The 14,041-nt window shown below is 47.3% G+C and overlaps 1 protein-coding gene across 1 annotated transcript in view; it reads left to right on the forward strand.

The window, feature by feature from the left end:
* LOC115475815 (adenosine deaminase-like) overlaps positions 1 to 14,041 on the forward strand; it is a 45,190-nt gene that overhangs the window by 30,601 nt on the left and 548 nt on the right. The window contains exons 9-11 of the mRNA XM_030211820.1: positions 5,643 to 5,744; positions 7,170 to 7,237; positions 10,527 to 10,656. Of these exons, the coding sequence (XP_030067680.1) occupies positions 5,643 to 5,744; positions 7,170 to 7,237; positions 10,527 to 10,656 (300 nt within the window). The remainder of the gene's footprint in view (positions 1 to 5,642; positions 5,745 to 7,169; positions 7,238 to 10,526; positions 10,657 to 14,041) is intronic.

A 14,041-nucleotide genomic window follows, 5' to 3' on the forward strand; every position in this document is an offset into this window, starting at 1 on the left:
TCGCTTTCTCCACACAATAACCCCACCCTTCCCCCTCCCCTCTCCCTTCTAACACCCTCCCTTTTCTTCTCCTTTGCGGTACAGTTATCCTGGTCATATTACCCCTAATTCTAGTAGCTCTGTAAGATAGAGTCTTTTACTGTCAATGTCGTTCATATAAACCCAGTAGATGTTAAAGAAAGAATCAAGAGAAATCCTCTCGTCAAACACCCTAGTGCCTGCTCTAAGCTGGCATTATTGTTTTCAGCTGTAAGGTGACTTTGTTTTGTCCTCAGAGAACAGAGCATTGGGAGGGATTAGGAAATGACCTCATTAACAGCCATTTGGCTGCAATCGCATGATACTTGCGCTAATCTTTGGCATGCTCCTCTCTTGCGCTACAGCATCTGAGCATTCTGCGCTGACTAATGCGGGATCTAGTTACTACTACTAATACTTATCATTTCTATAGCGCTACTAGACGTACACAGCGCTGTACACTTGAACATGAAGAGACAGTCCCTGCTCAACAGAGCTTACAATCTAATTAGGACAGACAAACAGGACAAATAACGGATAAAGACAAAGGGTAGCAAGATTCCGGAATCCCAAAGAATAGCAAGATTCCGGAATCCCAAAGACTACTACTACTACTAATCGTTTCTATATCGCTACTAGACATACGGAGCACTGTACACTTGAACATGAAGAGACAGTCCCTGCTCGACAGAGCTTACAATCTAATTAGGACAAACAAGAGATAAGAGAATGTTAAAGTGAGGATGATAAAATAAGTTGTGCACTACTTTCCTCTAGCACCTGCGTTTGGTTCTGAGCATCAGCCTGCTGGTACGTAACTGCTTGAATTCTATAACACACGTGTGTAAATGTTAATCATGCCCCCAATCTGCCCAGGTCCATGCCCTCCTTGCATTTGTGCTATAGATTTTATGCACACATTTTGTAGAATACCAACTAAGGGCAGCTAGGTGCGTAACTGCTAATTAGTTCCAATTAGCACTAACAGCAATTGCAGCCAATTATTGCTTAATATGAATTAACAGCTCATTATTCAATTAAGTTACACACAACTGCCATTTATTCTATAATTTGCACACAACTTTGTGTGTTAAGCATAAAAATGAGCACACAAGTTTATAGAATTAGGGGGAATGGCGCCTCTTACATAGTAGATGACGGCAGATAAAGACCTGCACGGTCCATCCAGTCTGCCCAACAAGATAAACTCATATGTGCTACTTTTTGTGTATACCTTTCCTTGATTTGTATCTGTCATTTTCAGGGCATAGACCTTATAAGTCTGCCCAGCACTATCCCTGCCTCCCAACCACCGGCTCTGGCACAGACCGTATAAGTCTGCCCAGCACTATCCCCGCCTCCCAACCACCAGCCCCGCCTCCCACCACCGGCTCTGCCACCTAATCTCGGCTAAGCTTCTGAGGATCCATTCCCTCGGAACAGGATTCCTTTATGTTTATCCCACGCATGTTTGAATTACGTTACTGTACTGTAATTCCTCTTAACAGAGGAATTACAGTACAGTCTTTATTATCCGACCTTCGGCAATCCGACCATCCAGCATATTGGACAGACCCAGTGACATCACATTTATTTCTATTAAAAATCTTTGTTTTAAATCTGGAATTCTGTGCCTTTGTTTATGCATAGTTTGAGGGGTTTATGCAGCCGTATTATCCGACTTTTCAGTTATCCACGGATCAGTCCCATTTAGGTCAGATGATCGAGACTTTACTGTAAGTTGAAACATGTTGCCAATTTTTCCTGAGGCTACAATCAATATACACTAGATAACAACAAAGTTATCATCATGCAGCTTTGAGAAACCTTCCTCCCTAGTTAATGGGTTCAGGGGAAAGACTTTAATAAATCTGTCATTTGATCACTAATGATAGTACCTTAGCCTGCATTAATGTATTACTCTGCTTCAGGTTGAAAAATGCACAAGTACAGTAGATGGACAATTTCCCAAACCAATTTACTTACACAAATAGCAACTTTAAGCATAGGGAACTGCCAGTGTGAAAAGTACTGCAATATAGTGTGTACACCAGGGGCTTAGCCAGATGGCCACTTTTGGATGGGCCTGAGCCCAAGGTGGGTGGGCATGGAATTTGCCCCTCTACCCCTCTAGGTTTGATCCTCTCTCCACCCCTCCCTGCCCACAAACCCCAAATATTAAATACTTCAGCTGGCTGGGATCCCCAAACCTCCTCCTCAGGCAGCCAGCACGCTTCCAAACGGCAACCGGCAGCACTTGCCTCAGACTAATGCTGTTGCCAGCAGGCCGTGCGCGCTCGGTACTTTTGCACGTGCGAAAACTGAGCCTTTGCAGGAGCGCTGGCTGCCCAAGGAGAGAAAATCTTCAGCTGGCAAGGATTGGGGATCTCCACCAGCCACAGCAAGAGTGTCACAATTTTGGGTGGGCCTGAGTCCAAAGTGGGTGGGCCCTGGCCCACCCAGGCCCACCTGTGGCTACGCCACTGGTGTACACTGTTTCTTGGCATGAGTACTTTAAACTGCACTTAGGGACATGTTTCATGACGGGAGGGGGAAACATTTTGTGGTGTGATGAAAATTAACAAACATAAGTTGTATTTCTCCATAGAAAATCCTTTCAAATAAAAAGTGGGTGCAGAGATTAATGAGTATTTCATACCTACAGCAACATTCAAAAGGAGAGTACATGTACTCTCTCTTTTTGAAAAAGATCTAGGTGTCATTGTAGACAATACACTGAAGTCTTCTGCCCAGTGTGTGGTGGCGGCCAAAAAAAGCAAACAGGATGCTAGGAATTATTAGGAAAGGGATGCAAAATAGGACCAAGAATATTATAACGCCTCTGTATCGCTCCATGGTGCGGTGCAATCTCACCTTGAATACTGCATTCAATTCTGGTCGCCATATTGTAAAAAAGATATCGCGGAATTAGAAAAGGTTCAAAGAAGAGCGACCAAAATGATAAAGGGGACGGAACTGCTCCCATATGAGGAAAGGCTAAAGAGGTTTGGGCTCTTCAGTTTGGAAAAAAAAGATGGCTGAGGTGGGATATGATTGAAGTCTACAAAATCCTGAGTGGTGTAGAACAAGTAGAAGTGAATCGATTTTTTACTCTTTCAAAAAGTACAAAGATTAGGGGACACTCAATGAGGTTACATGAAAATACTTTTAAAACAAATAGGAGGAAATGGGTTTTTTTTAAATTCAAAGAATAGCTAAGCTCTGGAACTCGCTGCCGGAGAATGTGGTAACAGCAGTTAGCATATCTGGGTTCAAAAAAGGTTTGGACAAGTTCCTGGAGGAAAAGTCCATAGAGATAGTCATGGGGAAGCCACTGCTTGCCCTGGGATTGGTAGCATGGAACCTTGCTACTCTTTGGGGTTCCGGAATCTTGTTACTCTTTAGGATTCTGGAATCTCGTTATTCTTTCAGATTCTACATGGAATATTACTATTTGGGTTTCTGCCAGGTACTTGTGACCTGGATTGGCCGCAGGATACTAGGCTAGATGGACAAGATACGAAGGGACTTGACATTCCTGACATATCGAGTACAACTTACCTTGAATCATACGGATTGCTATCCAACTTTATAGGAAAGAAGTTTTGGTCTTTAAACACCCCAGACCCCTGACGCAGGTGTTAAGCGCCGAAACACGGCCCGTGTTGGGTCTATCTTGGAATATTGACAGTTGTTAATAAAGAATTGTGTCCCATTTCTGAAGGCTCTTGGTGCTTCTGTGTTTTTCCGGACTTTTTTGTACTTTGGACCCTCTCTGTACTGTTTTCTATCATTTCTGTAGCCCATATGGACTTTTGGGGCCAGTTTAGAAAATGGCGCCCAAAGTTAGGCACTGGAAAGATTCTCGCTAAACTATTATTCTATAAATGGCGCTCCACGTGGAATACCATTTCTAGAGCACTAACTTTAGCTACCAACATTTACACCTGCTGAAACCTGGTATAAATGCTGATGCTTAATTTTCAGCCATTAGGCACACAAGTTATAGCATTCTATACCATTGTGCCTAACTTCTGGGAAGGCCCCCAATCCGCGCATGCTCATCCCATAGTCCTTTTCGAATTGTGCACTGTTAAACGTTAGGCATAGATGTTCTTGGTAACGGAATTCAAACATGCGTGGGATAAACATAAAGGAATCCTGTTCAGAAGGAATGGATCCTCAGGAGCTTAGCCGAGATTGGGTGACAGAGCCGGTGGTGGGAGGCGGGGCTAGTGGTTGGGAGGCGGGGATAGTGCTGGGCAGACTTATACGGTCTGTGCCAGAGCTGGTGGTGGGAGGCGGGGCTGGCTGGTGGTTGGGAGGCAGGGATAGTGCTGGGCAGACTTATTCGGTCTGTGCCAGAGCCGGTGGTGGGAGGCGGGGCTGGTGGTTGGGAGGCGGGGATAGTGCTGGGCAGACTTATATGGTCTGTGCCAGAGCCGGTAGTGGGAGGCGGGAATAGTGCTGGGCAGACTTATACGGTCTGTGCCAGAGCCGGTGGTGGGAGGCGGGGCTGGTGGTTGGGAGGCGAAGATAGTGCTGGGCAGACTTATACGGTCTGTGCCAGAGCCGGTAGTGGGAGGCGGGGATAGTGCTGGGCAGACTTATACGGTCTGTGCCAGAGCCGGTGGGTGGGAGGCGGGGCTGGTGGTTGGGAAGCGGGGATAGTGCTGGGCAGACTTATACGGTCTGTGCCAGAGCCGGTGGTTGGGAGGAGGGGCTGGTGGTTGGGAGGCGGGGATAGTGCTGGGCAGACTTATACGGTCTGTGCCAGAGCCGGTGGTGGGAGGCGGGGCTGGTGGTTGGGAGGCGAGGATAGTGCTGGGCAGACTTATACGGTCTGTGCCAGAGCCGGTAGTGGGAGGCGGGGATAGTGCTGGGCAGACTTATACGGTCTGTGCCAGAGCCGGTGGTGGGAGGCGGGGCTGGTGGTTGGGAAGCGGGGATAGTGCTGGGCAGACTTATACGGTCTGTGCCAGAGCCGGTGGTGGGAGGCGGGGCTGGTGGTTGGGAGGCGGGGATAGTGGGAGGCGGGGATAGTGCTGGGCAGACTTATACGGTCTGTGCCAGAGCCAGTGGTGGGAGGCGGGGCAGACTAATACAGTCTGTGCCAGAGCCGGTGGTGGGAGGCGGGGCTGGTGGTTGGAAGGTGGGGATAGTACTGGGCAGACTTATTCGGTCTGTGCCCTGAAGAGGACAGGTACAAAACAAAGTAGGGTATACACAAAAAGTAGCACATATGAGTTTATCTTGTTGGACAGACTGGATGGACCGTGCAGGTCTTTTGCTGCCGTCATCTACTATGTTACTATGTATGTTAATTAATATGAGGAAAATAAGAGGGCATGATTGAAAAGCAGCCTGAAACCCCCCCCCCCCCCCCAAAAAAAAAACATTAATTGCATACTTTGTCCCAAAACAGTCTAAACATTGTATTACTTATTCAAACTGTTTCATTGCTTGTTAGCAAAGCACTCAAGGAAAAATGCATGCTTAACCCGTTTTTGCTCAGTGCTCCAAATTTGATTCAGAAATCTAAGGCGAAACTAAAATTTTAAGCAAAAACCGAGCTAGGAAAGTGGAACATAAAAGCCACCAAATCTTTTTCCTTTTGTTTCCAGGCAGTTGAGATCTTGAAGGCAGAGAGAATAGGACACGGGTACCACACCATTGAAGATCCTGTCCTGTATAAGGAGCTGCTGGAAAAGAACATGCATTTTGAGGTACAGTACATTGCTCTGATTTATCATATACACAGGAAACCTGAATGTTTACAGTAACCAAACACAAACCAGACCAAAAAAAAAAAAAAGAAGGAAACTAATCCCTCGTAAAAAGTTGAAAAAACAGAAGGAATGGAAGGAGCCAAACTCCACAGGTCAGAATGTTACAGAATGGCTCAATTTACTGACAGAGTTTTCAATATCCAGTTTGTATATACAATGTTGCAAAAGATGCACTAAAAGTAGTTAACTGGAAAGAAGGTTTGTGAGCTTCTGATAATCCTTCCACTAACTGATTCAAGTTATCCATACTAGTATGTAAACATTGTACATAATGATAATTATGCACTGCAATGTGAGCAGTGAGCATGGAATTCTGGTTCATTCTTTTACCCATCAAGTCTATAGATTTAAGGTCCTTGTTTGGAGAATAAGGCATACGGTCTTTAGATGCTTTGTTCTTCCTCATTGCAGATTTGACTTATCAAAGAAACATGAGACAATTGTTGCTTGCCTTGTCCTAAAACTTCCTGCACTCAATATTTATTATCTGAATTTCATTTAGTTAGTCTAACTGAATTAGGAGTTGACCAAATGGATATGTACAGGTCTTGAAGTATTTCATCTATAGGGAGCCGCAATACTCTCCTTATGAAGGTCATATAATGGACATATAATAACTCTTTCTCGCTACGATTCCCTAATGTGTCTGTACACACGAACCTTATTCTACCACATTACTGTATTTGTTCATACCGGAATTAGCGAACGCCTTTACGGTACTATGTAAGCCACATTGAGCTTTAAATAGGTGGGAAAATGTGGGATACAAACGTAACAAATAAATAAATAAAATACTTCTAAAGACAGGTAACCCGACACTGCAGTGGTTCGGCAAAAAATTGCCTTCTTCAGGGGGCCTAATAAGAAGTACTCAAGGTATATGTATTCTACCCAGTAAACAACACCAAATGTATCACTTTCTTGAATTAGCCCTCGCAGGGTCCTTTTACCAAGCTGCAGTGAGCATTAATACGTTCTTACCGCGGGGCGTGCTAAGGCATCCCGTGGTAAAATCCCACTGTGCAAGTGCTACCCATGTGTCAGGGGTGTAGCCAGACCTCGCGGCGGGAGGGGGCCAGAGCCTGAGGTGGGGAGGGGCACATGTTGGTCTGCCCCCCCCCCGCTGCAATTTAATACCTTGGCTGGCAGGGGTCCCCAACCCCCGCCAGCTGAAGCCTTCATCCAGCGCCAGTCTTGGCGCTGCTGCATTGCCTGCCCTGCTTGCTCTTCCCCTCACATCCTGCATACTCCTTTTAGTGAAACTGAGCATGCATGAACTACATTGGAAGCCGCCTAGATGGTATGTCCAGCTAGCAGATTAGTAAATTGAAATAAACTTGAAACTTACTATGTATTTTACAGCTGTGCCCCTGGTCAAGCTATCTCACTGGTGCATGTGGTTCGGATTTTACAAAACATCCAACTCTACAGTAAGTGTAACAAATTCATGTTAATTGAAATGCTACAATGTAGGGCTCAGCCTGTATTTTATGCTTTCTGCCTCATCTACATCTGTTTTGGCTACAAACCTGTGAAATGTTTCTGAAACCATCTGTCACATCCTCTCACTGGGTTTCTGAATCTATGGGTGCTACATGCCCTGGAGTGGATCGTTCATTGCCCTGCTTTCCCCACTGATTGAGAATTCTTTTTAAGGGAGGGGTTCTCAATCCAGTCCTCAAGACACACCTAGCCAATCAGGTTTTCAGGATACTCATAATAAATATGCATGCGAGAGATTTGCACACAAGGGAAGGTAGTGCATGCATATTCATTGTGGATATCCTGAAAACCTGGCTGGCTAAGTCTGTCTCAAGGACTGGGTTGAGAACCCCCCTGCTTTAAGGTGCAGGGAAATTAGAGACAAGCCTAAAGCAGTTGCAGTTCTTCACTTAACTCACCTGGGGGAGCTGCTGCCTTAAGCTGAACTGGAAGAGCACAAGCTCAGATCCTTATTGGAGAGACAGGATGTGGCAATGTGGAATGAGCTGCAAACAAATATCTGAAGAAGGGACCTTGGGTATTGGGTGGCAGTTTCCTCCATCTCACTCATCAGAACCATGAGTGTTCATTTGTAGCTACCAAAGGACTTTTTCCCTTTTTATATCCCTGCTAATGTACTTAGCTCACTGATTGCAGTGACAGTCCCACCCTGGCAGCCATGCACCAGAACGTTTGGAACTCTGCAGCAGTGGCGTTCCTAGGGTGGCTGACACCTGGGGTGGATCGCCGATGCGCCCCCCCCCCCCCCCGGGTGCATCGCGACCGCCCCCCCCCCCTCCCGGCGAAAGGACACCTCCCACCCCCCTGGCGAAGGGACCCCCCGGGTGCAGTTTTACCTGCTGGGGGTGTGCCGCACGCCTGTCGGCTTCGCTCGTTCCATGCTCCCTCTGCCCTGGAACAGGAAGTAACCGGGGCAGAGGGAGCACAGAACGAGCGAAGCCGACAGGCGCGCGGCACCCCCCCCCCCCCCCCCAGCGGCATGCACCCGGGGTGGACCACCCCCCCCCCCCCTTGGTACGCCACTGGACCTGAATCTGGTCACTAGATGCTGCTCCCAAGTGATTACCATAACCCAGTGGTTCCCAAACCTGTCCTGTTGGCCCCCCAGCCAGTCAGGTTTTCAGGATATCCAGAATGAATATGGAGGCAGTGCCTGCAAATCTCTCTCGTGAATATTCATTGTGGATATCCTGAAAATCTGACTAGCTGGGGAGCCCCCCAGGACAGATGTGGGAACCACTGGCATAACCCCATGACCCACAGGGGCTATAAACACTGCCTTCACAGCATCCCCAGCTGACCAATGGGCCGATGATCAGAAGCAAACGCAGGCGCTAGAGGCTGTTAGCAAACGAAGGTGCAAGTATGGTGCTACCACCCCATGATCAGAGCTCCTGAATCAACGTGCTCGTGGGCTCTGAATGCAACTAGCATGCAAATGCATGCAAAACAGGATTCTTAGCACAAGTAGCATGCAAATGCATGCTAAATGTATTCCTCCCCAATGATCAGCAAGCAGTGCGCCAAACATTGGCACGCTGTCTGCAGCAAACCCTATGCCATCTCAGTGCTGGCGTTAGGGTTTGCAGACCATTGGGGAAAAATGGTGAGCACTGTCCAGCATGCATTTGCATGCTAGCAGGCCCCCCCATTCCCTCCCAGTGCAGTAGCAGCCCCCTGGGCAGGGCTGGGCGCTGCCATTTTCGAGGCGGCGCTGATGGAAGAGGAGGAAAGCCACCTTTAACGAAGGTAGGAGGTGGGGAAGAGGGCTGCTAGACCACCAGGTCGGGTGGGGAGGGGGGGGTTGACTCGTGGCCTACTGGGCCACCAAGGACATTTGAGGGAATGCTAGGGGGGTTAGGGAGCCTGGAGACCCACCAGATCTCCAGGCCCCAAACTTGTTTTGGAGGGGTCAGGGGGAACAGGGGGTTTGACTCGTGGCCCAATGGGCCACCAGGGCTCTATTCGAAGGGATGCTAGGGGGGCTGAAGACCCAACTGATCTCTAGCCCCCCCCCCCCGAACTTGTGTCATGGGGGAGTCGGGGGGACTGGAGGTCTGCTGGACTTCCAGTCCCCATGTCGCTTGGCTTGGGGTGGGGTCTGGTGGTACTATGGACCTCCAGCCCCTGTGCTTGACAGGTCTGGGCTTTTGACAGCACAGACCTGTCAAACAAGTGCGGGAGGATTGCGCTCAGGCACAATCCTCCCACACTTTATCCTATGATCAGAGATAATAAGTTTGCTTAAATTTGCATGCTATTATCTCTGATCATAGTGGCAGTGAAGCCCCATGCTGTTCCAGCACTATTTCACTGAAGAAATACTGGTTCTTATAGTGTCAAAAATATATATCAAACATATAAACGGCGAGTGACCGACTCACTCGCAAATGCGCAGTAGAGACTTCCCTCTCTGTCCCGCCCCCGCATCAATACGTGATGACGGGGGGGCGGGACAGAGAGGGAAACTGCGCCGCCGAGGTTGCTACCGCTCCCCCCTCCCCCCCACTCGGAGTCGCCGCCGCCACCCCTCCACCCGGCCTGGCCTTCTCTTCTGAACTTACACATCCATTCGCCGAACGCAGCAACGCACATCAGCAGAGCTGCCCCTTCCTTCTCTGCCTGTGTCCCGCCCTCGCTGACGTTATGTCACAAGAGGGCGGGGCCACAGGCAGAGAAGGAAGGGCCCACTGCAGCTCAGCTGATGTGCCTTGCTGCGTTCGGCAAATGGATGTGTAAGTTCAGAAGCGAAGAGAGGGCCCGGGCCGGGTGGAGGGGTGGCGGCGGCGACTCCGAGTGGGGGGGGGGGAGGAAAACCCCAATACTAGCCCGTTTTTACGGGCTCAACGGCTAGTATATATATATATATATATATATATATATATATATATATATATATATTGAAATGATTATAACACAAGTAAGTTTTTGTTTGACGATCTAAGTGTGCGTAGTGGTACATGGAGAATCACCAAATGAAACAAATGAAGAGGATGACCTGCCTGAATCATTTTGAAGGTGAATAAAGCTAATTTAAGCCAGATTCTAGCAGAAATAGACAGCCAATGTTCTAACAAGGGATTTTACATGTTTCAAGTGTAAGAAAATAACCTGGAGTGACTAAAGTAGGGAATGGTATTCCAGGGTTAGAGATCCATCAAAGAGAGGTAGCAGTGGAAAATATAAACTATTTAATGCTTGCTGTTATTTGCACAGGTTCAAGAAAGATAAAGCGAACTATTCTTTTAGTACTGATTCTCCGCTGCTTTTTGACAACACACTGGAGACGGATTACTCAATTGCTAAGAAGTACATGAGTTTTACAGAAGAGGAGTTTATGCAAGTGGTAAGTTTGCTTGGTTTGCACTAAAAAAAAATGCATTTGAATAATCACACTATTGGGGTCTTTTACTGGCGCACTGGCGTTTTTAGCACGTGCTAAACGCTAAAGACACCAATGTATTCCTATGGGCGTCTTTAGCGTGCGCCTGTTTTTAACACGCACTAAAAACGCCAGCGCGTCTAAGTAAAAGACCCCCCCCTGTGAGAACAATGAAGCTCCCTCCATTTAAAATCCTCACCTCAGACCTCAGCGGTGCAGCTCGCCAATATCACAATACTTTTTAATTGACGAGTCGTAGGCCCTGACCTCGTCATTGGTCGCTAAGGTGTAAAAACATTCTCATTGTTTCATAACTGATCTTCAGAGTTTAAATCATATATTCATTTATCATTCTTCTCCAAATATGATATTTAACCCAGGGGTACTTCATCTGACGTGGACTATGTTTCACTAAAAATAGCTGTATCAAAGCAATTCCCCCCGAAGCCGTTGGACATCTGAAAGCCTCCACAAACTCTGGCTGAAAGCAATAGCATATTGCATTTGAAAGATGTGCATATTTTGATTTTGATATTTAGAGAAGAATGATAAATTGCTACAGGTTGTCCTGTCCAGTGGCGTATCGAGGGTGGGGCGGTCCACCCCGGGTGCACGCTGCAGGAGGGGTGCAGGGAGCAGCCACGTGTTTGTCGGCTCTGCATGGCTGCTCCCAGCACCCCAGCAGGTAAGAAGAATGCACCCATGGGGGTGGGGAGGGTTTGGAGGTGATATGCCAGGTGGAGGGGATGCTGCACCTGGGGAGGGGGTGTGTGTGTGCGCAGTGGCGATCCGCCTCAGATGGCAGCTGACCAAGGAACACCAGGTCCTGTCCCATCTCCTCCTGCACATGCAGGTCATGTGCAGTATATAATAGGCAAGGACCAGCAGTAGAATCCAAAACTTGCCTAGGAACAGTTGAAGATGCACCAGCCTACATGTCAGACCTGATAGACCTACCACCCAGGAATGCCAAAAGATCATCCCACACATTCCTTAATCTACACTACCCTAACTGCAAAGGTCTAAAATACAAATGAATGCACGCGTCAAACTTCACCTACTTATAGAAAGCACTGCCAAGCAACTTAAAAACGATCTACGAACTAATGAACTTCCGCAAACTGCTCAAGACCCATCTCTTCAACAAGGCATACAAAAAAGATCAACCAATGCGAACACACACAACTACTCCACATATATTCTGAACTATCTCACAATTCCTGATTGTTATACCATGAGTTTGTTTTATTAATTTCATATTGCCAAAGATCCCTCTTTGACAATAAATGTCTATGTTCTAGCATCTTTCCACCATTCAATATGTATTGTAAGCCACATTGAGCCTGCAAAGAGGTGGGATAATGTGGGATACAAATGCAATAAATAAATAAATAAAGTTAAGCACCCAAAGAGCTGAGATTTAGGAATTAAGAGTGCTGTTCTAATGTGCACATGACAAAAGATGTTTTCCATCCTGTCCACTATAAAAATGGATCCAATCTTGTGCTCAAGAGCAGAAATAGAGCATGCATGCAGTCACATACAAACACGGTGCAGGATAAAGGTCGACAGTCTTTGGTCTGCAACTGATGCAAATGGGCCTGGCTTTCTAGATTTCTAAAATGATTATTTACAGGATTATTTGCATACAGTATGCTTCTGCTTGTAATTACAGCACACGGTTTGCTAAGTCTGAAACCCAGCTCTGTTTATCAAGCTTGAAGGTCTTGACCACTGGAGCTGGTATGCAGACCAACGAAACTAACTTCTGCATAAGAGCACAGCAAGCAGTTTTCAAATAAAAATTATTTACTAAAATATGATACATTACCTGGTCATACAAGACCTCAAAGTGGTTTACATAAAACAGACAAAAACAAACCCCCAACACACAAAATTATTCCATCAATGCTTTGTCAAATCATTCCATCCCATTACCTGTGTCCCGTAGCGGATCCAGCTTCTCCACTTCTGTCATAACCAGTCCCGTATCCACGTAAAACTAGTAAGTTCCAACCTAACTCAGAAATTCCCATTTCATTGTAGAGCCCTTAAATAAACCACTACAGAAAGCTTGAGGAGTGGAGGAGTAGTTTAATGGCTAAGCACACTGGGTTGAAAACTTGGGAAATCAGGTTTGATTCCCACTGTGGCTCCTTGTGTCCCTGGGCAAGTTACTCAACCCTCCATTGTCCAAGGTACAAAAAAACAGGGCCCCTTTTACTAAACCATGCTCAGAGCTGCCAAGTTACCCATTCCAGGGGGGAGACAGTTTGGCCGGTCCTGGATTTCTGCCAACCTCATCCTGGTGCATTATGTGACCTGCCGCACTGACTTCAATGGATAGAATCATGGACTACAAGTCCCACACTGCTTTGGGATATAAATTTAAAACCAGGACCGGACAAAAAGTCTCCCTCCTGGAATGGGTAACTTGGCAGCTCTGCATGCTGGCAATGCTGACAAAGCCCATTAATTTTGGTAGCTTCCTAGGCAAGGGGGAAAATAACACAAACAGGTCATTTGGTATAAGCCAAATGGCCTCCTATAGACCTGCTTCTGCAGGTCACAGCATACACTGGTCTCTAATCAACAACACTTACCAGCTGGCACCTGGCTGGATCCAGCATATAGTTCTTCAAGGTCCCCAGTGGCACTGAGCCTATTTGACTGTCACAGTAGCAGTTCACAAATAGATGGTAGTAGCAAATCCATTTGGGTGTCGCTGCCTCCCTCTGGCCCTCCTTAACTTAGCTGTGTCCTGAGCTTTTATACTTCCTAGTTTTTGCTTGTCTGGCTCCACCCCTCTGTCACTTCCCCCTTGGGGCAGGACTATGGATCTTAAGGTGGTTCTGTTAGACAGCATCCTTAAGGGGAAGTGGCAGCATCCTATACACTCTCTCCCACTCCCATACTAGACCTGCAACTTCCTGTGTTTCTTCTGGAGGAGGGGATCTAATTACACGGTTGCCAGATGGACGGTTTTCCCGCCCAATTGGGTGGCTTTTCGCAACCCGCTGCGGGAAATTTTTCACCGCTGCGGGTTGTGGTTTTTTGGGTGGCTTTTGTTTTGGTTGGGTGGGGTTTTTTTCGAGGCCAGCTGCGGGTTTTTATCCCTGTGGGGGGCATGGTTAATGATGTTGGGGGTGGGGCTAATGACATTGGGGGCGGGGTTACTGACATAGGGGGTTGAGCTGATGACGGCGGAGGTGGGGTTGATGACGGCAGGGGTGGGGGTGGAGCTGATGATGGCGGGGGCGGGGTTGATGACAGTGGGGGTGGGGGTGTGAACTTTTGGGCGGGTTTTTGAATGGGTAATCTGGCAACCTTGATTGTGTGTTGATATACT

Source organism: Microcaecilia unicolor, chromosome 8 (assembly GCF_901765095.1).
Source record: "Microcaecilia unicolor chromosome 8, aMicUni1.1, whole genome shotgun sequence".
Classification (NCBI taxonomy): domain Eukaryota; kingdom Metazoa; phylum Chordata; class Amphibia; order Gymnophiona; family Siphonopidae; genus Microcaecilia; species Microcaecilia unicolor.